This window comes from Canis lupus, chromosome 18 (assembly GCF_048164855.1).
Source record: "Canis lupus baileyi chromosome 18, mCanLup2.hap1, whole genome shotgun sequence".
Classification (NCBI taxonomy): Eukaryota; Metazoa; Chordata; class Mammalia; order Carnivora; family Canidae; genus Canis; species Canis lupus.
The window spans coordinates 16,135,731-16,159,294 of record NC_132855.1 but is presented as its reverse complement, the minus strand read 5'-3'; the positions used below and the strand labels follow the sequence as shown (position 1 = coordinate 16,159,294).

General features: G+C 36.6%; 1 protein-coding gene across 11 annotated transcripts in view; it reads left to right on the top strand.

Annotated features, from left to right (window-relative positions):
* The window catches only part of AVL9 (AVL9 cell migration associated), an 82,127-nt gene that overhangs the window by 24,334 nt on the left and 34,229 nt on the right, over positions 1-23,564 (top strand). For 8 of the 11 annotated variants that reach the window (XR_012010680.1, XR_012010678.1, XR_012010679.1 and 5 more), the window contains exons 5-13: positions 1,244-1,333; positions 2,653-2,719; positions 3,944-3,984; positions 4,713-4,751; positions 10,237-10,306; positions 10,600-11,138; positions 16,725-16,859; positions 17,915-18,134; positions 20,617-20,734. Coding sequence is in view for 1 of the 11 variants with exons in the window: in XM_072783539.1 (XP_072639640.1) it covers positions 1,244-1,333; positions 2,653-2,719; positions 3,944-3,984; positions 4,713-4,751; positions 10,237-10,306; positions 10,600-11,138; positions 16,725-16,859; positions 17,915-18,134; positions 20,617-20,734 (1,319 nt within the window). In the remaining 10 variants the exon portion in view is untranslated. Of the gene's footprint in view, positions 1-1,243; positions 1,334-2,652; positions 2,720-3,943; positions 3,985-4,712; positions 4,752-10,236; positions 10,307-10,599; positions 11,139-16,724; positions 16,860-17,914; positions 18,135-20,395; positions 20,490-20,616; positions 20,735-23,564 lie in introns of those variants that run through there. The other 3 variants (XR_012010683.1, XR_012010681.1, XR_012010682.1) reach the window with 3 other exon arrangements.

The following is a 23,564-nucleotide window of genomic DNA, read 5'->3' as shown; positions in this document are numbered from 1 at the left end:
AACAATAATTTGTAAATTTATACTATGGGCCTTAATAATAAGATTTTGAGGATCAGATATTTCTTCCAAGATCTTAATTTTAAAGAGAGGGCAAGAATAGACTTCTTAAAAAGGCATGGCTGTAAAAGACCCCAATATCAGAACATTGGTAGATTATACGTAGTTTCTAGAAGAGTAACCTGAAAGACATCAATGAATCACTTTTTTTATACTGGGCCAGATGACCAAAGCATAGGAATACCAGATATTAAAGCAAGTGCGACATGTTGAAAGGCTTCCTGGGTAATCTTTCTTCAAAGAACAATTATAATTAAAAAACACACACACACAAAAAAACCCAATTATAATAATAAATGTCATTTATCAGGTCTTTTTATGTTAAGTATTCTATACCAAATGCTTTTTAGATATAATTGTCATTTGAATCGTCATATAAAAACAGTGAGATGTAAGTATTTATTGCTCTCATTTTACAAATAAAGATGTATGAGAGAAAAAAAATGTCTAGACCTGTAACTATGAAGTGATAAAATTGGGATGAAAATCCGATTTTACCTGTCTTTAAACAGGCATAGAGGGTAGGGAGAGCTAGCTCACGCAAAAAAGTTTGGTGTTTGTAGTGCATTGTATTCTATATATATGTAAATATATGAAAATATATATTTAAAATATATAAAAATTTAATGACTTTATACTTAGATACTCTTTTAATTTTTATTTTTTTAGATTTTATTTATTTATTTGAGAGAGAAAGCGAGCCCAGGCAGGAGGCGGAACAGAGGGAGAGGGAGAAGCAGACTCTCTGCTGAACAGGGAGGGAGCCCTATGCAGGGCTTGATCCCAGAATTCCAGGATCATGTCCTGAGCCAATTAACTGACTGTGCCACCCAGGCACCCTATACTAGGATATTTTAGATGGTAATAATGATATATTAACAGGGATATTGCAGGGGGACTCTTCCAGTATTACTTGTTTTAATTAATTAGAATATATATATACACTATGGTCTCTGTATTCTGAGACATAGAAATCAGAAAATAATCTAGAAAAGAACATTGAAAATAAGGATGGAAATAGTAGAAGAGGGTCTAAAATAAAAATAAGAGTTAAGGAATAATTTTGTTGCAGTATACAAAATAATAAGTTAAATTAGTTTTTCTTCCTGTTCTTTCAATTACAAAGCTGTAACATTTTTTTTTTTACTATTATCAAACTAATAGTACTTTTTTTTTCTTCTTTAAGCCTCTCTATGGCTTACTTCAAGCAAAACTTCAGCTCATTACACATGCATATTTTGAAGAGAAGGATTTTTCCCAAATTTCCATTCTAAAGGTAACTGTATCCCTCTATAGATATATTTGGCTGAAAACAAATTCAATGAATCAAATAAATCTTGTCAGTAATACTGTAAAGATAATATTATTACTTAAGAAAGACATTCTTCTTTAAAAATAACATTGACCTATGATCCAGCAATTGCACTACTAGGTATTTATCCTAAAGGATAGAGATTCAAAGGGGTACATGTATCCCAGTGCAGCATTATCAACAATAGCCAAACTATGGAAAGAGGCCAGACGTCCATCAACTGATGAATGGATAAAGAAGATGTGGTATGAAATCTTGCCATTTGCGACAACATGCATGGAGCTAGAGTGTATTGTACTAAGTAAAAGAAGTCTGAGAAAGCACCATATGATTTCAGTCGTATGTGGAATTTAAGAAACAAAATAAATGAACATATGGGAGGGGAGGGGAAAAAGGGGAGAGAGGGAAACAAACTTTAAGAGACCCTTTAGCCAACAAACTGAGGGTTGCTGGAAGGAGGTGGGTGGGGGGTGGACTAGAAGGGTGATGAGGATTAAGGAGGGCACATGTAACTGAATTCTCCTGAAACCAATATTGCACTGTATGCTAACTAACTAGAATTTAAATAAAAATTTAAAAAGAAAAAAACCCACAAAAATTTGCAACTTGAAAAAAGAATATTGAAGGGCAATGAATCTACCAAAAATGTACAATCGATATTTATTAAATTTAACCACACTTTTTATTAGGAAATAATAATGACTATAATTAACATAAGTGCTTCTATTAATGGAAAATAGCTCTTTTGCTAGGGCATTGCTTCTCTAAATTTGCTTGTCTTACTAATATACATGATATTAGTAACACATAATTAGTATACATAATATACTAACATACATGTTATGTTTATATATCAGTCTTCTGGTTCCAATCTCCCAATGAAAAAAAAAAAAAAGGAGCCAAAAAACCAGAAACAGACTACATGACTGTTTTTCTAAAGATGGATAGCTTGTTTTTCTCTTGGCTGCCATTAATGTATGGAACATAGATCTCTCCTAGATTCTAGTGAGTATAGGACAATTAGGTGTTTAGCAAGAAAGTAGAGAGAACTTAGCCTAGAATCCATACCATGTGAATGAACTAAGCTTTAAAATGAGGAGGAAGAGAAGAAGGGAGTACTGGAAACTGGTAAGGTTTCAGCAAGACCTCTACTGTTACTAAAGTTAGTGTCTGGCAAAACAAACTGCCTCAGGTAAAGAACCAGTTTTTTCCTGGTCATCATACTTCTAATTTAGTGTCTAAAATGATTGTAAAATGTTCTAAATTGAGTCTATATTTTATAGGAGCTTTATGAACATATGAATAGTTCCTTGGGAGGAACTTCATTAGAAGGATCCCAAGTGTATCTTGGTAAGTAGCTTTTTACAAATCAGAAACAATGTCCTCATTTCTTTTCATTTTCTAAACTGAGTCATTTGATTAACCAAGTTGCATGTAAAACTTTATAATCAAAGTTAAATTTCTGTATGAGATCTAAATTTAAATTCTTCGGTGTTTGATGTTGCTGCTTCCTTAAGTATCTTCTTCACTAGTATTTGTATTAATTAAGATTTTAACATAATTGTAGCAATCTTTAGAGCTATTATTGTATAAAGCAAATTTCTGCTTTTCAGAAGTATAACGGAAGTTTTTTCTTCTTATGGTAATGCTGGCCAAGTCAATTCCCTGTCATAACAGAGTGGGAGAGCAAGAGAGAGATCTGCTCAATTCTTTTCTGTCCTAAGATTTTTCAAGTTGGGAGCTGTGTATGATTTATGCTATTCTGATAATCCAGAACATTCATTGGTGTCCAAGGTACTCAATTGACACTCAATAAATACTCTTTTCATGATGAGAAACAAGTTTGCGTCACACAGCGATTTATGCTCACTCAATTCCTATTTTAGCATTAAGTAGCCAAATTGTGGTAGTTCGCATTTATAATCCTGTTATAAGTAAGCTGGTCACAAAACTCCTGAGAATATATTTTTCTCTGAGTTATTTTCTCTTGTCCTGTGGCAGATGATCGGAGAAGACTGTGATTTAGAAATAATAACTATGGAGTGTGGCAACCAAAAACCATGTTTAAATGATTGACTGCCACTACAGTATAAGCTTCAAATTTCCACTACAGTATACGCTTTATAATTTCTAAACTTGTATAATTTGTAAGATATTTGTAGAATGGGGAGAAAATGTTAGAGCTACATTGTCTACAACAATAGCCCTTAGCCTCATGTAGCTATTTACATTTAGATTAGAATTAATAAAAATTAAATCAAATTAAAAAGTCCAGTTTGTCAGTATACTTGCTACATTTCAAATATTCTGTATTGGACATATGTGGCTACTGTATTGGACAATACAGATTTAGAACATTACCATTATTGTAGTAAGTCCTATTGGACCATGTTATATTTGACTGTTAACAATAATTTGGTAAATTCTGAGTAAATGTGTGCATAACCAAATATTACATAAATATTTTTATATTCTTACTATTCCTATTTTTACCTACCTTTCCTTTGATTGGAAGAAACTTTGACAAAACCCAGAGATTGTCATCACAGATTAGCTTTTTTATTAACATTGTAGGTCTGTCTCCTCGAGATCTTGTGCTTCATTTTCGACATAAGGTATGATACCTTATTTACTTTATAATGTACTAAAATTGTATTCATTTATTTGAGCAAATTCTGTATGCTACAAGGTCGAATGCAGATTGTGGAATACCATATTTTAGTTCTAAGACCGTTCTCATAATGATAAAAGTTGAAAGTGTTGGTAGAGCTTATATGATAGAAATTTTGAAAGGAATAGGAATACTGTCTGTGCAGGGGTGGATACCTTTTTCTGTTGTCTTTGTAATTTCAGATGTCATGAAATTAGAATGGGAAGGAACATGTTTTAATCTTACAGAGTAGTTTGTATATTGCCCTGAGAGTGAAACATTTTCCAATAAAATATCTATACTTATGTCTTCTGATCTTTATTATTAAAGATATGTTGACTGGGACATACACAAATTGATCATTCATTTAACAAACATTTATTGAGTATCTACTATGTGAATGCCCTGGACATCCAGAAATAAATGAATAGTCCTTGCCCTTGAAGGAGCTTGCAGGTATTTCAAGCAAAATAACAATTCCTTCCAAAAAGCACAATTTGTTAAGTGGTTCTTCACTAATACATAATTTTTAGTTTTTCAGTATAAGTTCACAATTTTCAATGTAGTTTAAGCACTGTAGCTAATATTATTGATTAAATCAATGTGATTATGTTTGAGAAAGGGAAAAGGCAAATGAATAAGTGCTTGAGTTATGCTTGAGTTTCTTACTTTAACGCAATATTTTTTCTTTAGGTCTTAATCCTGTTTAAACTAATTCTTCTTGAAAAAAAGGTGAGATTTGAAGGAATAGAGTAACATTTGTTTGCTTTTTTAAATATACTACGTAAAGTTAAAACTAATGGTAAAGTATAAATTAACACTTTTTTGCCTGTCATATTATAGTAGACTAAAGCACATATTCTTGTTCAATAACACAGAATTATAAATTCATGTAGTCTTTTCTGGAGCCAATTTAAACTGACCAAAATAATGAGGGACTGTATTGGGTTACTGCAGACTTCAAGGCTGATTGATTGAACGATTCTACAGTATAATTAAGTATCGAGATTTTTTTTTCCCCCATCTCTTTGCTCCACAGAGTGTAGTGCTAGCTTTATCCTGTACCTGGTTTCCTTTGTAGTGTAGGTTAACTGCCAACAGTAAGGTTTCAACTCAAGATATTGATCGCAGTGTTGTGACTCCAGCCCTGGGTCAAGGCTCCATGCTCATTGGGGAGTCTGCTTAAGATCCTCTCCTTCTGCCCTTCCCTCCACTATTGCCGACACTCATACTCTCTAAAATAAATAAATAAAGTGGGACACCTCGGTGGCTCAGTTGGTTAAATGGCCGACTCTTGATTTAGGCTCGGGTTTTGATCTCAGAGTCGTGGGATCAGCCCCCCACCCCCACCCCCTGGACTCTGCTCAGTGCAGAGTCTGCTTGTCCCTCACCCTCCCCATCTGCTGCTCACCCTGCTTGCTAGTGCGTTCTCACTCTCTCTCTGAAATGAATAAAATCTTCAATAAGTAAATAAAATCTTTTAAAAAAAAGTTGGTGGTAGTGGTAATACCTATTCCCAAACCATTTAATAAGAATCATCTTTTCAATTTGTTTAGACCCATGAGGCCATGTGTCTGGAGTGAACAAATAAATTGTTACCAAAGAAGTGCATATACTGGTTGGTTTAAACTTGAGTTCCAGATCATTCTCTAGTACAAAAAGATAGAATCACCATGATTTTAGACCAAGGGTGTGCAAACTAGGCCCCAGGACCAAATCTGGCCTACTATATATTTTTATAATGTTTTATCAAAACATAGTTATACACATTCATATACTTATTGCTTATGGCTGCTTTTGCACTATAGTGGCAGAGTCAAATAGTTGTGACAGAGACCATATGTATCACCTACAAAGGAAGAATACTTAATATTTGACCCTTTATAGAAAAAGTTTACTGACTTCTGGTTTAGACTAATAAGGAACCACCCTTGGATATGGGGCCAGTTTTATATACTATATTACTGTGCTAAGTGGAGTAGGGGTAGAATGGATGTTGGAAAGTCAGCCATTTATAATGTCTATTGTGGTTTGTTACCTTAAAAATATCTATTTGTGGGGATCCCTGGGTGGCTCAGCGGTTTAGCGCCGCCTTCAGCCTGGGCGTGATCCTGGAGACCCGGGATCAAGTCCCACGTCAGGCTCCCTGTGTGGGGCCTGCTTCTCCCTCTGCCTGGGTCTCTGCCCCTCTCTCTCTGTGTGTCTCTCATGAATAAATAAATAAATCTTTTTAAAAAAATTTATTCGTTTGGCACAGTAGTAGTTCTCATATTTATTTTCCAGAATTAATGTGAGTTGGACACAGAGCTCCATCTAAGATATTCTGTCACAGAATAATTTATAATAATGAATTATCAGTGAATAAGTACTGGCTCTCCTTGTATATTCTACATGATTCAAATGACTAAAGAGATTTGGAGGGTTTTTTTGTTGTTGTTGTAATGATGTTTCATTGAATGTTAAGTGAAAAGTTGATCCAAGTACATATCAAGCCCATGATCCCAATTTTAACAAGCAAATATTCATTAAAAAGAGACAGGAAGGAAAGACATCAACAGTTTGGTGAGAATATACGTTATATTTTTTATATTAAAGATTTTATTGATTGATTTAGAGCATGAGCAGTGGGAAGGTGGAGGGAGGGGGGGAGAGAAATTCTCAAGCAGACTCGGCACTGAGTGCAGAGCCCAACACAGGGCTCAGTCTCAAGACCCTGAGATCATGACCTGAGCCAAAATCAAGAGTTAGACACATTTAACTGGTTTAGTTATCCAAGTGCCCCTAGGTTATATTCTTAAGAAGGAAATATGTTTCTAGTTTTCTGTAAAACCATATGTATTTCTTCTTCAAAGAGAAAAAAATGTTTTTTAAATGAATGAATCTAACATATGTGCAGTGTTTTACCTTTTTAAAGTTTTTAGGGGTGCCTGGGTGGCTCAGTCTGTTAAATGTCTGCCTTTGGCTCAGGTCATGAAACCCGGTCCTAGGATCAAGCCCTGCATCAGGCTCCCCACTCAGCAAAGACCCTGCTTCTCCTTCAGCCTCTGCCTGCCACTCCCCTGTTTGTGCTCTCTCTCTGTCAAATAAATAGATAAAATCTTTTTAAAAGTTTAAAAATTTTTGGGATCCCTGGGTGGCGCAGCGGGTTGGCGCCTGCCTTTGGCCCGGGGCGCGATCCTGGAGACCCGGGATCGAATCCCACATCGGGCTCCCGGTGCATGGAGCCTGCTTCTCCCTCTGCCTGTGTCTCTGCCTCTCTCTCTCTCTCTCTCTGTGTGACTATCATAAATAAAAAAAATTAAATAAATAAATAAATAAAAATAAAAGTTTAAAAGTTTTTTTAAAAATAAGGTTTTTAATTGTAAAATACACGAAACACCTAATTTACCATCTTTTTTTTTAAGATTTATTTATTTATTTAAGATAGACATAGAGAGGCAGAGACACAGGAGGAGTGAGAAGCAGGCTCCATGCTGGGAGCCCGACGCGGGACTTGATCCCAGGACTCCAAGGATCGCGCCCTGGGCCAAAGGCAGGCGCTAAACCGCTGAGCCACCCAGGGATCCCCCCTAATTTACCATCTTAACCAGTTTTAATTGTATAGTTGAGTGGCACTGAGTATATCCACATTGTTGTGCTGTCATCATCATCCAATCACAGACTCTTCATTGTGCAAAGCTAAAACGAACTCCCAGATTTCCTCTCCCCACTGACAGTGACCCTTCTACTTATTGTTACTACGAATTTGTCTACTCTGAGTTCCTTATACAAGTGAAATCATGCAGTATTTGCCTTTTTGTGACTGCCTTTTTGTACTAAGCATAGTGTCCTCAAGTCTGATGCATGTATATCACGTGTCAGAATTTCCTTCCTATTTATTTATTTATTTATTTATTTATTTATTTATTTATTTATTTATTTATTTATGAGAGACAGAGAGACAGAGACACAGGCAGAGGGAAAAGTAGGCTCCATGTAGGGAGCCCAATGTGGGACTTGATCCCAGGCCTCCGGGATCACACCCTGGGCTGAAGGTGGCGCTAAACCTGAGCCACCCAAGCTGCCCTCCTCTTAAAAAAAAAAACAAAAAACAAAAACTGAGTGATACTCATTGTATGTACATACTACATTTTGTTTATCCCTTCGTCCTTTGATGGATATTGGGTTGCTTCCACCTTTTGGCTCTTATGAATAATGCTACTATGAACAATGGTATGCATATATCTCTTCAAGACCCTGCCTCCAGTTCTTTTGGGTATATACCCAGAAGTGGTATTGCTAGAGATGGTAGTTCTATTTTTAATTTTTTTGAGCAATCCCCATACTGTTTCCATAGTGGTTGCACCATTTTACATTCATGCCAACAGTGCACAAGGTTTCCATCGTCTCTACACCTTTACCAATACTTGTTATTTTTTAGTTTTTTGATAGTAGCTGTCCTAATAGGAGTGAGATGTTATCTCCTGGTCTTGATTTGCATTCCCCTAATGGGTTGTAATGTTGAGCACCTTTTTCTGTGCTTGTTGGTCATTTGTATGTCTTCCTTGAAGAAATATATGTTCAATCAGGTTTGGGGGCTTTTTTGTTTTGTTTTTTGCTTGTTGAGTTGTAGGTTTCAAACTTTGTTATTGCAGTTTATAATAAAAGTGTTTTACATTGCAATCCAGAGCACACATGGATATACAAATCTGAAAGAAAAGTCTTGCAAAATAGTACTTAGCCTAGCTACATGTAGTGGCATTTATGATCACATAACTTTAATGTGGCAAATCACAGGTACCCTTTGTATATTGATTTGATGAAATAAGGATGTCCTTTAATGCAACCCTTGGTTTCTCTGTACTTGCAAAGCACTCCTTAAGTAAGATCATTCTGTAAGGAAAACAGAAAACTGTGGGTGCTATGCTCTGTCAAATAGCACTTCAGTGTCACTAAATGATTTAATTGTTTAAAAAAGGAAAAAAAATCACCTAAGCAAATCTTTTGCTTGTTTTTTCAACTAATTTAATGATAACCAAGTGTTAGTTTTAATGCAACATCTAATCCTGTTTTTTTTCCATTTTTAATCATGAAAAATGTTGAACCTACAGAAAAGTTGATAGAATACCATAATGAACTTTTTTTACACATTTGATTTGTATGTGTCGGTAACATTTTGCTACTTTTACATTATATTGCTTTATATATATGTTCATTTTCCCCCCACCCCGAATCCTAATAATTTTAAAGTCATGGTACTTCACCCCTAAACACTTTAAGATTTTTTTTAAAAGATTGTATTTATTTATTTGACGGGAGAGAGAGAAAGAGAACAGGAGTGGCTAGGGTAGGGGGCAGAGGGAGAGGAGGAAGCAAGTTTCCCACTTGAGCAGGGAGTCTGACACAGGACTCCCTGTCAGTTCCTGACTCAATCTCAGGAACCGAGGATCAAGACCTGAGCCACTAAGGCACCCCAGGATGTATTTCTTAAGAATAAGAGTATATTCCCATATAACCAAGAAACCATTTTCACATTCAAGAAGTTATAACATTTGTACAATAAATGATATCTAATATGCAGTCCATTTTCAAATTTCTTCAGATATTTTAATAATATCCTATAAACTGGTTGTTTCACTCTGGGGATCAAGGGTCATGTATTGCCTTGCCTTGTGGTTCTCTTTAATCTCAAGCAGCTCTACCACCTTGTTCTTTTTGTTGTTGTTGTTTCTTTCTGTTTTTTTTTTTAAGAATCTAGACTAGTTAAATTATAAGATTAGATTCGTCTGATTATTTTCTTTTGGCTAATTTCAGATTAAACTTTTGGGGCAAGACTGCTATACAAGTGGTGGTGTGTCCTCAGAGTTATCACACCAGGAAGCCCATAACTGTTTGTAGTATTATCGGTGATGTGAAACTTGATCATTTGATTAAAGCGATAGTCCCCAGATTTCTTCATAGTGAAGTATTTTGCAACTAATAGCTAATCTATGGGCTGATAAATTTGAAGCTATGTGAATGTCCTGTTGCCCAACAACTTTTCACAGTAGTTTTAGCTTCTGTTGTTAATTTTTAACTGAATCATGATGGATGTTTGGTAATTTTTTTTATTCTTTCATTAATATATTTATTAGCTTGTTATTCTTTTGTAAAGGATTTTTCCTTTTCTACACTCCCCCTTTTTTTATGTTGTAGATTCATGAATATTCTGATTTAATTTTTATTTAATCCATTTCAGGTTCTCTTTTATATTTCTCCAGTGAATAAATTGGTGGGTGCCCTGATGACTGTATTATCCCTTTTTCCAGGTAAGAGGGTGACAGTATCTACTCTTCCTATCATTTAACCTATACTCGAACTTTCAATGATAAAAATTTTTAGGAATAAATTTGTTAGGGATAACATTTCTATTTTAACATGATTTTGTTTTGGCAAAGGGTCTCTCTATTTTATATGAGATTTCTCTCTTTTTTAATTATAACATGTGCAAGTATAACTTATTAATATTTTTATAGGAGACTTCCACTATTTAGAATGGAATATGCAGTTCTTACTTTTTCTCACCTTATTGTAAGCCAAGCTCTTCTATTGTATGTTGTAGGCATGATTGAACATGGTCTCAGTGACTGTTCTCAGTACAGACCCCGAAAGAGTATGTCTGAAGATGCTGGGCTTCACGAAAGTAATCCCTCTGCAAATGATTTTCTTTCTATGTCTGCTCCTGACATTTCAAATACCAACTCAGGAACTGTTAAGAAAATTATAACAGGAAGCCATGGAGGAGATGTTGGCATCAAGACCGAAGAACCATTGCTCCAAATAGAAGATGACAGCAGCAAAGGACAAGAACCCAATGATACTAGTCAATATTTGAAACCTCCTTCCCGCCCATCTCCAGAGTCTTCAGAAAGTGACTGGGAGACCTTGGATCCTAGTGTGTTAGAGGACCCTACCTTGAAAGAAAGGGAACAGGTTGGGTCAGAACAGACAAACTCATTTCCAAAGGAGTCTGTACCCTCAGACAGTCCTCCAATTACTGTACAACCTCAAGCTAACACGGGCCAGGCAGTCCTGATACCAGGGCTAATTTCTGGTTTGGAAGAGGACCAATATGGCATGCCCCTGGCCATCTTCACAAAGGTAAAGTTTAGTGTGTGCTTAAGATTTATTTATTTATTTATTAGAGAGTACATACATGAGTGGGGGTGGGGGGAGAGGGAGAGGCAGAGGGAGAAGGAAAAAGACAGAATCTCAAGCAGACTCCCCACTGAGCCAGGAGTCCAATGGGAGGCTCAGTTTTACAACCCTGAGATCATGACCTGAGCAGAAATCAAGAGTTGGATGCTTAACTGACCGAGCCACCTAGGTTCCCCTAGTGTTCCTTACTGAGGCCCTTAAAGAATCTGACAACCCTTGTATTTTTTTTTTTTTAAGACTTACTTATTTTTCTGAGAGAGAGTAGGGGAGGGGCAAAGGGAGAGAATCCTCAAGCAGATAACCCCTGAGTTTGGAGCCCAACACAGGGCTCGATCCCACAACCCAGAAGATGATGACCTGAGCCAAAACCAAGAGTTGGATGATCAACCAACTGAGCCACCCAGGTACCCCCCTGACAACCCTTTTAGAGTTTAACTTAGAGTGTTGAACACATTTTCAGGTCTGAAAATTTGCCTTGAAAACTGTAAAATACATACCAAATGTATAGTGTTTCATATGCCAGATACCATACTAAGCTATAAATTCTTATACCCATGAACTTGCACTCTACCATGAAAGACAGATACATCTTTCTGGTAACTAGAGCAAAGTTTTATGGTTTCTCTAAATACCATCCTTTATGCATGAAGTAATAAAACTATGTGAAAAAGAAAGATGGGTAGTATTGACCTGAACATGTATTTCTTCCTCTGTGATAAATTCTTTCTCAGTTTATCAAGCTTTACAAATAAGTATTTGCCCCAAGTCAGTATTGCAGTACAGTTAACAGAGAATGCTTTGTTCATTTTGTGGCCTGATGGGGGATTCTGAAATTATCTTACTTTGTTTTATGATTGATTGAATTAATGCACAGTTTCTTAAAACTGGGATTTAGAAACTTAGGGAGAAAACACAGGGCACGCCAACTGTTGGTTATGGTTGGTAGCCACCAGTTACAGGTTTTCTGAACTCACATGTGGGTGTTAGGACTGCCTGTACTTGTTGAAGCCCTTTCTTGGGTGTTTCACCCACCCTCTAATTTTTATCGTGTGGAGATATCAAAAGGGCAATTAACTGGGGAGCGATTTTGTTTTTGTCTATGAGGTTGCTGAATTAAAGCAATGTAAACATCTATTTTGTGGGCTGCCAATGAACCATGTTTGGCAGAATTTTCTATTTGTATACATTATGCCACTACTGAATGTATGATACCATCATCTTTATGGTAAATAAAATGTTTTTCTTTTTGGTTCTATGTTTTATTATACACTGATTAAAATCTAATTTGTTATTCAATCACAATTGTAAATACAAGTACTGATTCTTTTATGTCAGTAACTTTGGAGTATGAAATACTCTTTTTTTTTATTGAAGTATAGTTGACATAATGAAATATTCTTAAAACTGAATTGCCTTTAGGCTTTTTTTTCCTCTCTTGAAGATCATAAAGGACTTCTACAGAAGGAATTAGGCTAGCCAAACAGCTTAAAGTAATTTTAAAAATAGCCAGAGAGAAGCTAGGGTGCCTGGAGAATATTGTTGAAGGTAGGATATTGAGCTTTGAAGAGAATAAGCTGACTAGTCCCTTGACTCAATGAACTTATACGTAATAAAACATTTCTGTCTAGAAGATATGCCCCAGCTCTCCAGCTTTCCAGTCTTCTCCCTGATACTTGAAATTACTGGAGGATGATGCCTTTCATGTCAGTTTTAGAAATGAGCTTTACTGAGTCAATACTATGGATACCAGATGCTGAAATATACTTAAACCTGTCCTAGGAGCTGATTTGGGAAGTGTAGGGAAAAACTGGAGTGCAGAGGGAGAGGAGATAGGATTGGAGGAAGCTTTTGAGTCCAGTGCCCACAGGGGGAAGGGGAAGAACTAGGGGAACCAAAGGAGAAGGAGGAAAATTAGAAAACTCTCCCATGTGATATGTGTGCTCTGCTGAACTCTACCACTTTAGAACCAGAGAAATGTTGGAGTGAGGGAAATAGAAGAATGAGGGAAATAGAAGAGAGCTAAAGAGGAAGTTGGGGTAACTATTTTCAGATGTGAAAAACAGTCCTGAGGGCTTTTCTTATGCTTTCCTGATTTTAAATCTTCCTATCAATTCCTACTGGAATTGGCCACACACTGGAGCAAAGCCATTACAGTAGAGCCATTACAGGAGGACCGGCCAAAAGGCCTAGAGCCTTGGGAGTTAAGGTTCCCACTTGCTTTAATCTCATGATTTCTCTTTTCTAGTTATGAGGCAATATTTATTATTTGGTAAAAATTAGTTGGACCTTACCATAAATGGAACTCTGATGAAAAGTCACCTTGATTGAAGTAACTCTTAATTGAATACAAAGGGTTTTTATTTTTAGTACTTAAGGGATAGGAAAAATGATTTTTTTTTTTTTTTTTTAGGAAAAATGATTTTAGGTAATCACTAAAAAAATTATTTTTGAGTCTATTAGTTTTTTAAAAAAGATTAGCTACTTAGTTTTGTCATTTTGGTTTTTGTTTTTAAAGATTTTACTTATTTTTGAGAGGGAGAGAGAGCAAGAACACAAGTGGAGGAGGGTGGTGAGGAGCAGAAGAGGGAGTAAGGGGGGGGAGGGAAGATCTCAAGCAGCCCCACACTGAGCCTGTCCCCGTGTGGGGCTTGATCCCATGACCCTGAGATCATGACCTGAGCCAAAATCAGGAGTCAGCCATTTAACCAACTGAGCCACTCAGGTGCCTAATACAATTTTTAAACATACAATTTAGTAGTGTTATGTTCACATCACTGTGCTATAGATCTCCAGAAGTTTCTCATCTTAAACTGAAACATACATTATTTATCTTTTTGTGACTGGCCTGTTGAACTTAACCTAATGTTCTCAAGGTTCATCCATACTGTAACATAGGTCACCATTTCTGCCCTTTTCAAGGCTGAATAATATTCCGTTGTGTGTATATATCACACTCTGTTTATCCAACCATCTGTCAGTGGACATTTGGATTGCTTCCACACTTTGGTTATCGCGAATGCTGCTGCTGTGAACATGGGTGTGCAAGTAATGAATGTTTCAGGGTTTTTTTGTTTTGTTTTTTACTATTATATTACTGTAGCTCCAAATATGGAAATTAAAGCACTCTAGAAAAGTGAAAAGCCAGAAGTGGGCTTGAGTGTGGAGGCTGTTTATGTTTAAGGAGGTGCACTGTACTCTTGTTGCTACCATACAATAAGGGATTTTTTTAAATTTAAGAAAAATAGACCATTGTTAAAAGAAATTACAACATGGGGCACCCGGTAGCTCCATCCGTTGAGGGACTGCCTTCAGCTCAGGTCGTGATCTCAGGGTCCTGGGATCCAGCCCCATGAGGGGCTCCCTGCTCAGTGAGGAGCCTGCTTCTCCCCACCACGGATGCTTTCTCTCTCTCTGTCTGTCTCTCTCATAAATAAAAATCTTATATGTATATAAGTATATATGTATACTTTTTTTAAAAAGTGACACAATTTTTTTCTTTTTTTAATTTTTATTTATTTATGATAGTCACAGAGAGAGAGAGAGAGGCAGAGACACAGGCAGAGGGAGAAGCAGGCTCCATGCACCGGGAGCCTGATGTGGGATTCGATCCTGGGTCTCCAGGATCGTGCCCTGGGCCAAAGGCAGGCGCCAAACCGCTGCGCCACCCAGGGATCCCAATTTTAAGGTTATTTTGAAATATTTTAAGTTTGTAAATATGTAATACTTTCACATGGTTCTAAAGTATCTATAAAATGTCTCCCTTTCATTCCATCCCCTGCTACTCAGATGCTCTCTCCTCCAGTAGTAACCAGCATTATCAGTGTCTTCTGTTTTTCTCTGGGGGTATTTTATGCATACACAATGTATAGATATTCTCCCTCCTTTTATACACAAATGGTAGAAAACTATTCCCCACTTTACTTTAATACCCCTTATTCTTTTTTTTATCAAATACTCCTTGGAAGTGAATTTCATCACTCCTAATTGCTGCTGGATGTTCCATTGTACAGATGACTGATTTATAAGAAGTAGAATGCTGGTCAGAGAGCATGTGTATAGTTTCTTAAGGAATGTAATTTTTTATATTTCTAAAGTGTTGAACTATTGATTTTTTTACAACATACTTTTACAACATATAGAGAGCATTCAATATTGTAGTATTTATGTTTATAAATAGATATTTGAGTGCTGGGGGAGTCTATTGTTTTTAAGTATGTAGCTCACAAAGTAAAACATGACCCCTGGAGCTTTAAACCAGCTGAGTGATCCTGAATGAGGGGCGGGGGCTGGAGGGGGAGTGTCTTTTCAGCCTTTAGTCCCAGGAGGGGTGTGGGTTGCAAAGGACCGTACTGAGTATGTCTAATGCATGGGCACAGTTTATTTTTGCGGCCTCTATTGGTTAGCATTTTATAGAACACAGGAAGATTGTCAAGAAAAAGAATAAAACCAGGTTATTGGACCTATATTCCAACTTTTAGAAGTCTTCTCTCCCATATTAAGTACTTAACAACCACCTGTTAGGGACAACACATATTCTGGGATGTGGTAAAGAACATGAAGTAGCAAAATAGATGTCTCCTACACTCTCATGCGGTAATATAACATATCATCCAGAGGATGCTATCTAGTTCAGTGGGGTTTTTTTAAGTGATGAAAAGTAAAAAAAAAAAAAAAAGAAGAAGAAAGAAAGAAAAGAAAGAAAGAAAGAAAGAGAAAAGAAAAAGAAAAGAAAAGAAAGAAACTCAAGTCACAGGACTTGAGATTGAAAACAAGTGTACCCTCTTGGCTTCATACACAAGTTATGCCACTTGGAAATCTGTCTTGATTAGAATCTCCCAAAAGAAGTGCCATATCCTCCTTCACTGCATCATTGAAGTGTTAACATCTTTACTCTCTGGAAATTTGTACTGTGCTTTGGCAATTCAAATATAATTTTCAGGGCTGTATTTTCAAATACAATCCAAATAGAAGTTAATTAAATATACAGTTATTGCTAGTGTGGTTTTTGTTTGCTTTTTGTTTTAAACATTTAGTAGCAAATATCTTGAAATATTTTTGCATGATTTTCAACAACAGGGCAATAAAACAAATGCCGTGCAAGTGCTTTGCTATTCTTATAACAGTATGTTGGTGGTTTTGTGTTTTCAAATTTTCCTGAAAGAACTAACAGCTTTCTGCTAAACAACATACTTTTTCGTGGGCTTAAAACTTCATTTCCCAAATAAAAAAGTCCAATTCCTTAGTTACTGTGGAGGCTTTTGAATTGAACTGAGAACAAAATGACCAAGTAAGATAGTTTCCATGTTAGACCACCTCTCATGGAAAAGGTGAGCGATTAACTGGACTCGGTGCAGTCAAGACCTGAAGTTCCCCTGAAATTGTAGTGAGTCAAAGATGAACTCTGTTAGAGATCCGGCAATGGACGAGATCCGGAAGTTTCATTTCCTAGTATTAGCTCTCTAGGCTTGAGCAGAGAAGTGGCTGTCCTATTACTTTTCTGATGCTATCTCTCACTCTTGTGATTCTTAGGGATATCTGTGTTTGCCTTATATGGCATTGCAGCAGCATCATCTTCTCTCTGATGTCACCGTCCGTGGATTCGTTGCTGGGGCTACTAACATCCTTTTCCGACAACAGAAGCACCTCAGTGATGCTATTGTGGAGGTGGGCTTATGTATGAGCGTGTGTCCTTGACACTGCTGGTCCCTGTTTTTCTTTCCTAACTGGAATTCTGACAGCATAGGAATGGCACTAATAAAGGTAAAAATTCCTGTGCCGGCATTCTATGCACCTTAGGTATATTAACTGATCCGATTCTTCTAACAGCCTATGAGATAGGCATTATTGCTATTCATAAACAAGTGGAAGCTAAGGAGCAGAGAGATCAAATGGCTAGTAAGTGGGTGAGCCAGGATTGCTTAATATGTTCCTGATATCAGGAAGAAGGAGCTACAGATAAATATTTGACATCAACATATGAGAAATTTAAATCATGTGTTCAGTTTTACAATTGAAAGAATTTTTTAAAAAAGGAAATTTCACCCACCGTAGGTTTTTATAGATTCTAATAGAAATTACCAAAACATGCTTCGTGGGAAAATGAATAATGAAATGAAAAATATGGGATCCCAATTTTAAGGAAGAAAAATAAGTCCATACCTTCCAAGGCAGAGGATACAGATGGAGGGACCACAGAGTAGCTTCAACATTACTGGTTACATTCTGGTTCTGGTTCTAAAGTAGGTTGATGGGTTCATGGGTATGTGTGTATTACTTCAGAACTAACCTGTAGGTTACGTATATCTCTTTGTATATCACATGTTACATAATAAGAATATTCCATAGTATCTGTGGGCTCAAAGAATTTTTAGGAATTATACTTACTAACTGTTATAATTCATTTCTGGTTGTGTGACAAAAGTGATTTTTACTACATATTTCTGTTTTCCAAGATTATTTACAAACAACAGGAGTTACTTTTATGATTCAAAATTAAATATTTATGCATATATTTTCTAAAAACAAAATGAGGATTTTTTAAATAGAGAAAGAAAAAAAACACTTCAGTGTAAAAACCTCTTTCTTAGCCTCACATTTTGAGAATACTGTTATTCATATTTTTGTTTTCAGCTTCAGCTTCCCAGTAGTTACTTTTTAAAGTGTGGCATGGATGTCTGCATGAATGCCCAGACTCTGACTTGTACCTGGATACCCTCTAGGTAGAAGAAGCTCTGATCCAGATCCATGATCCAGAACTCAGGAAGCTGCTTAACCCAACTACTGCAGACCTCAGGTTCGCAGATTACCTGGTGAGGCACGTGACTGAGAACCGGGATGATGTCTTCCTAGATGGCACAGGCTGGGAAGGAGGCGATGAATGGATCCGAGCCCAGTTTGCTGTCTACATCCACGCGTTGCTGGCTGCCACACTGCAGTTAGGTAAAGAGCACACAGCCACTTATTTCTTTTGTAATCTTTATGAGGTTTTGAATTGCATAAGAAATATTTTCATTATAAAATAATCTGTTACTTCCTCATACAGAGATAACTGCTCTTAACATTTTGAGCATTTTATATCCTTCCAAACCTTTTTCTATATATTTTTTTTAATTTTAGTTTTGTGTTATTTGTGGTGATCCTTTTACAAAAATGGTTGCTGTTCCAAATGTTTTTTGAAACTTCGTTTTTCTTTATAATAGAAACAAACATACTGAGACAGTAAAATGCAGGTCTTTGGCACTTTTACATGGCTGCTTAGTGTTTCACCAGGTGGGAGGAGGATATGTCAGTATCTGGGGGGTATTTATAAAAACTGCTTACATGTTTTTGAGATGTGTAAAAGAGAATCATGAAAGATAGAAATCACTGGAAATCACATTCCAAGTGATTAAACCTTCAAATTGCCCATTCAAAGAAATGTTATTCCCATTCAGTGGTTAAAATAGAGCAGGTAAAGATAGACTTACTCTTCTATTAAAACTATTTTGTTCCCCATAGAGAAGGAAATCTACAAAAAGAGAAAATGAAGGTCTGCAGTGAGCTTTTGCATGTGGCTGCCTACCATCATGGACATGTAGCAAATACTCAGATTTTGTTGTTGTTAAGAGTGCTGAACTTTTATTTTTTTTCCTTTTTTTTCAATTATCTCTACCACTGTGTGGGAGAAGTTATTAAAAATGCGGTGAAATACACATAATCTAAAATTTCTCATCGTAGCCATTTATAAATACATAGTTCCACAGTTGCATTACGTACATTCACATTGTCTTGTCAGTAGATGTTTGAATCATCCCCAGCACTGTCACCTCCCAGGTTAGTTCTTTGTGAAGGTAGGTGTGGCGTTTGAAATCCAGGCTTCTGAGTGTGTCCTTCATTTGTAAAGAAAAGCTCTGGAGCACGTCCTTATTTGTTAATGGGGTATTTTTAAATATTTGCCTCTTCTACAGTTGTAGTAGCTGAGACACCAAGATTTAAATGCTCTAGTTCAGAATCATTCAATAATCTAGTAAGAAAATCCCAATTTCTACCAATCATATTAGCTTCATGAGTAATTTACTTTTTAAACCTATCTGCCTGGGTAGTTGTGAGTCCTGAATAATAATAGTAACTAGCCTTTTGGGGGGGTAGGGGGAACATTTCATATGTGAAAGGACCTGTTTTGTTTTGAGCACTTTACTTCTAACTCATTTCATCCTCACAACAATTCTGGAGGTAAGACCGTGTTCTCTTCGTTTTATAGGAGAGGCACTGAGCACAGAAAGGTTAAGTAGCTTTCTCATCCCTCTGGTCGAGACTGAGCTGGGATTCAAACTCAAATAATCTGGCTCAGGCCTATGCTGCTGTTAAAAAGAGATTCAACCTAGGGAGCTATTTGAGAAATCCATTCCTAAAAGAAATAGCTTATGTTGCATTTCGAGCCATGTGTATCCTCTTTCCTTCCCAGCAACAAAAGTCACTTTTCACCTTCAAAGCAGGAAACTTACAATCAGTATATGATGCAAAAGCCATTTGAACTTATTCTCCAGACCTTTTCTATTCTTCTAAGCAGAAGAAATACTCTGCATTAAAACTTCCCCATGATTATGAAAAAGCTGAAGAGTTAACGTTAAATATGAAATTTCCTGGGCAGCCCCGGTGGCACAGCGGTTTAGCGCCGCCTACAGCCCGGGGCGTGATCCTGGAGACCTGGGATCGAGTCCCACGTCGGGCTCTCTGCATGGAGCCTGCTTCTCCCTCTGCTTGTGTCTCTGCCTCTCTCTCTCTGCATCTCTATAAATAAATAAATTTTAAAATAAATAAATAAATAAATAAATAAGAAACTTCCCTCCCCCCCCCCAAAAAAAAAGAAAATTCCCTTGTTATTTAAGTATTTTGACAGTGAAATGTATGGAAATTACACAGTGAATTTCACCAAATAGTGAGATAAAGTGCAAAGAAGAAAAAAAGTGACTAAAAGAACCAATTCGTGTATTCATTCTAATTTTTTCCATAGAAAAATAACATTTGTGAAAAGATAGTAAGACACTCTAATTGCCTACTCTATACATATACATCAGTATCTTTACTCACTGTCCAGTCTACAGTTTTTGCTTAGTAGATAATACTATGCCTCTTAAACTTGGTAAGGAGAAGTGGAAATATTTTGGAATTGTAAGGAACCTTAGAATATATCTGGCTCAACCCTCTTATTTTCTGGTTAGGAAAATGAAGTTTTGAGTGATTAAGTGACTTGCCAAAGGCCACATAGCTTCTTAACAGGATTTCTGGAACTAGACCCAAGTTTCCTGATATCTGGTAGGCTATCTCCCCCAAAAAGCATGGGGTGGGGGGATAAAGCCATTCCTTTACCCGTTTTGGTGATGAAGCTTCACATCCCTGACTGGCTACAGTCCAGCTCAACTTTCAAATATTTACTTGACAGATAATGAAAAGATATTATCGGACTATGGGACAACCTTTGTTACAGCCTGGAAGAACACTCACAACTACAGGGTGTGGAACAGCAACAAGCATCCGGCACTTGCGGAAATAAATCCGAAGTAAGCACATCCTCTAAGGATTGATAGTACATAACGTGGTCGATTTACTGCCTCAGTATAAAGAAGATCGTATCTTAACTTTGATGGCAATGTGAACATCTCCAAAAATCTCCTTAAATAGATCGAAAAATCCCAGATACAGAGAAGCAGCTGAAAACTGCTTCCCTATTCTTACTTGTTACACAAAAAGCTCAAGACATTTTTGGAAGGATTAACATTTCTCCCAGCTCTTGGCATAATTCAGAAGAGGAAGTCTGGCACATGGCAATGTTCATTGCATGATAGTTTTCTCCCTTTCCCTGGATCCGTACGTTAGCAGAATGGTCAAACAAGATAGAAACTTTGAAGGAATACCACTGGTGGAGACTCTGAGGTTATTTTAAAATATGAAGTGTAAAAAAACTAAAGGCAATATTTGAACTCCTAGTATGTGGTCAAACCCAAGTTTCCAACTTAGATTCTAAAATCCCAACAAAATTTAATACCTGTCACAATACTGAATGTTGACAGACTTTATCCATGTAGGCATAAAAGACATTTAAATGTGTGGAGTGCCACTTTTGTGAAGCATGCTATCTTTGTTTGAATGGAACAGAGTAGAAACTAAGGTGATCTCTCCATTGGTGGAATGTGTATGTAGTTCCCCCCTTATCTGCAGTTTCAGTTACTCAGGGTCACCTGCAATCCTGAAGCAAATGATCCTTTTTGTGACATGTCATCAGAAGGTCAGTAGCAACCTAATGCTACATCACAATTCTTAACGTCCTTCACCTCCCTTCATCTCATCACTGAGTATTTTATCATCCCACATCATCATAAGAAGAGGAAGGGTAGAGACGCATGGGTGGCTCAGTGGTTGAGCATCTGCCTTTGGCTCAGGACTTGATCCTAGGGTCCGGGATCAAGTCCCACATCAGGCTCCTTGCAGGGAGCCTGCTTCTTTCTCTGCCTATGTCTCTGCCTTTCTCTCTGTGTCTCTCATGAATAAATAAATAAAATCTTTATTTTTTTTAATAAAATCTTAAAAAAAAAAAAAAAAGAGGAGGAAGGGTAAGTACAGGGCAATAAGATATTTTCAGAGAGAGAAAAAGAGAAAGACTACATTCACATAACTTTTATTACAGTATATTCTATTTTATCATTAATCTCTTGCTGTGCCTAATTTAAAAATTAAACTGTCTTGTAGAAAGAAAAAAAAACTGTATTGTAGGTATGTTATGTTATAGGAGACAGTATACATAGGGTTCGGTATACTATCTGCAGTTTCAGGCACCCGTTGAAAGTCTCAGAATGTGTCCTCCAAAGATAAGGGGGAGCTACTGTACATCCTAGGAACTTATCTTCTAAATTAAATTATTAAAGTGATTTTTTTTTAATACAAGTCTACACTGAATGTTTTCATTTGTATTTTAAACTTCTTGAGAGTCGGACAGAAACCAACTTCGTGCTGACTACTGTATTTTTTGGGAGCTGGAGTTCAGTTAGTTAGACTGGGGATGTGATTTAAGTGGTACTATAAAGAATATTCACACACACACACACACACACACACAATCCAGATATTTATGTCATATAAATATCCGGAACTTGGGGAGGCATCTGCAAGGGTGAAATGTAGCAGGGTTTTAAAGAACATATCTGTTAAACTTTATATCATCTATCAAGAAAAATGACTAGGTTCGGCAACAATTTTGGTGAGTTTAATCATCACACTGGGCTATAGCAGAAACCTCTATTGGCATTTGAATGTGGTAAAAACATAGAGAATTAAAAGGCAAAAACATCTTAATAGTATTAAATGAGAGACCTAAGAGTTCAAAGTATTCTCCGTCACTAACCACAAGGTCTGTGTTTTAAAGAGTGATGAAGGAAAACAGATGTGAGTTTGTTTGCCTGGTGGCCCTCACTGTGACGGGGGTGGGGCAGTCGTGGTGGGGCTAGGGTCCACCTCTACCATCTGCAGTGTGGCCTGCGGGGCCATCCGGTCTCTTCCCCCAGTGCTCTGTACTGATAACCTGCTCAGATCTTCATCCAGTCTCTGCATCTGCTGTGGTGCCTTTAACTTGAACCAGCTCTCCCAATGTTGATGTAGGTCCATGAGAGACTTAGCTGGAATGGGTTTTAAAGGATTGTAAAACAGCACTTCTAAAAATGTATAAATAAGTCAAAGTTACTTAGACTGAAGGGAAAGCTCAAGAAAGACCTGAAATATATAGGTAGCAAAATTATGCAGATATAACAGTTTTTCATTATTTTCACCAAATTAAAAACAAGAAATAATAGTCTTCAGTTGTTATCCAGAGGATATAACTTAGACATATTCCAAACTAATTATAAGATTTGAAATCTATGAAACCCTTTCTCCAACTCCTAAAGAGGAAAGAAGGAAGTCCTCTAACTTCCTTTAGTAAACATCAGATATTTTTCATCCTTTAAACATGGCCTTTCTAGGAATATGAAGAATGATTAAGTACTCTCAATCCTTTCAACCTATCATTCAGAATCCAGAAAAAGTAATTACATATGCTTACTATGGCCAATAAGGACATTTGTTGTCTTTTGGAAAGCTATAAATAGCATTTTGATGTTTTTATAAGTAGCTATCATTTCATTAGAATCACTTTTTTTTTTGTTAGACATTGAGAGAGACCTCTCAGTATGAAATAATGTGGATATTTATTGACTCCTTTTATAGTATAACTTTGGTCAAGTTGCCTGATTTCATATATATATATGTATGCACATGGCTTCTTCCCTTTTGTTCATTTTCAAGATCTGCATTTTGAGTTGCTTTTCATATAGAAAGTACAGATTTTACTGATACATGCAA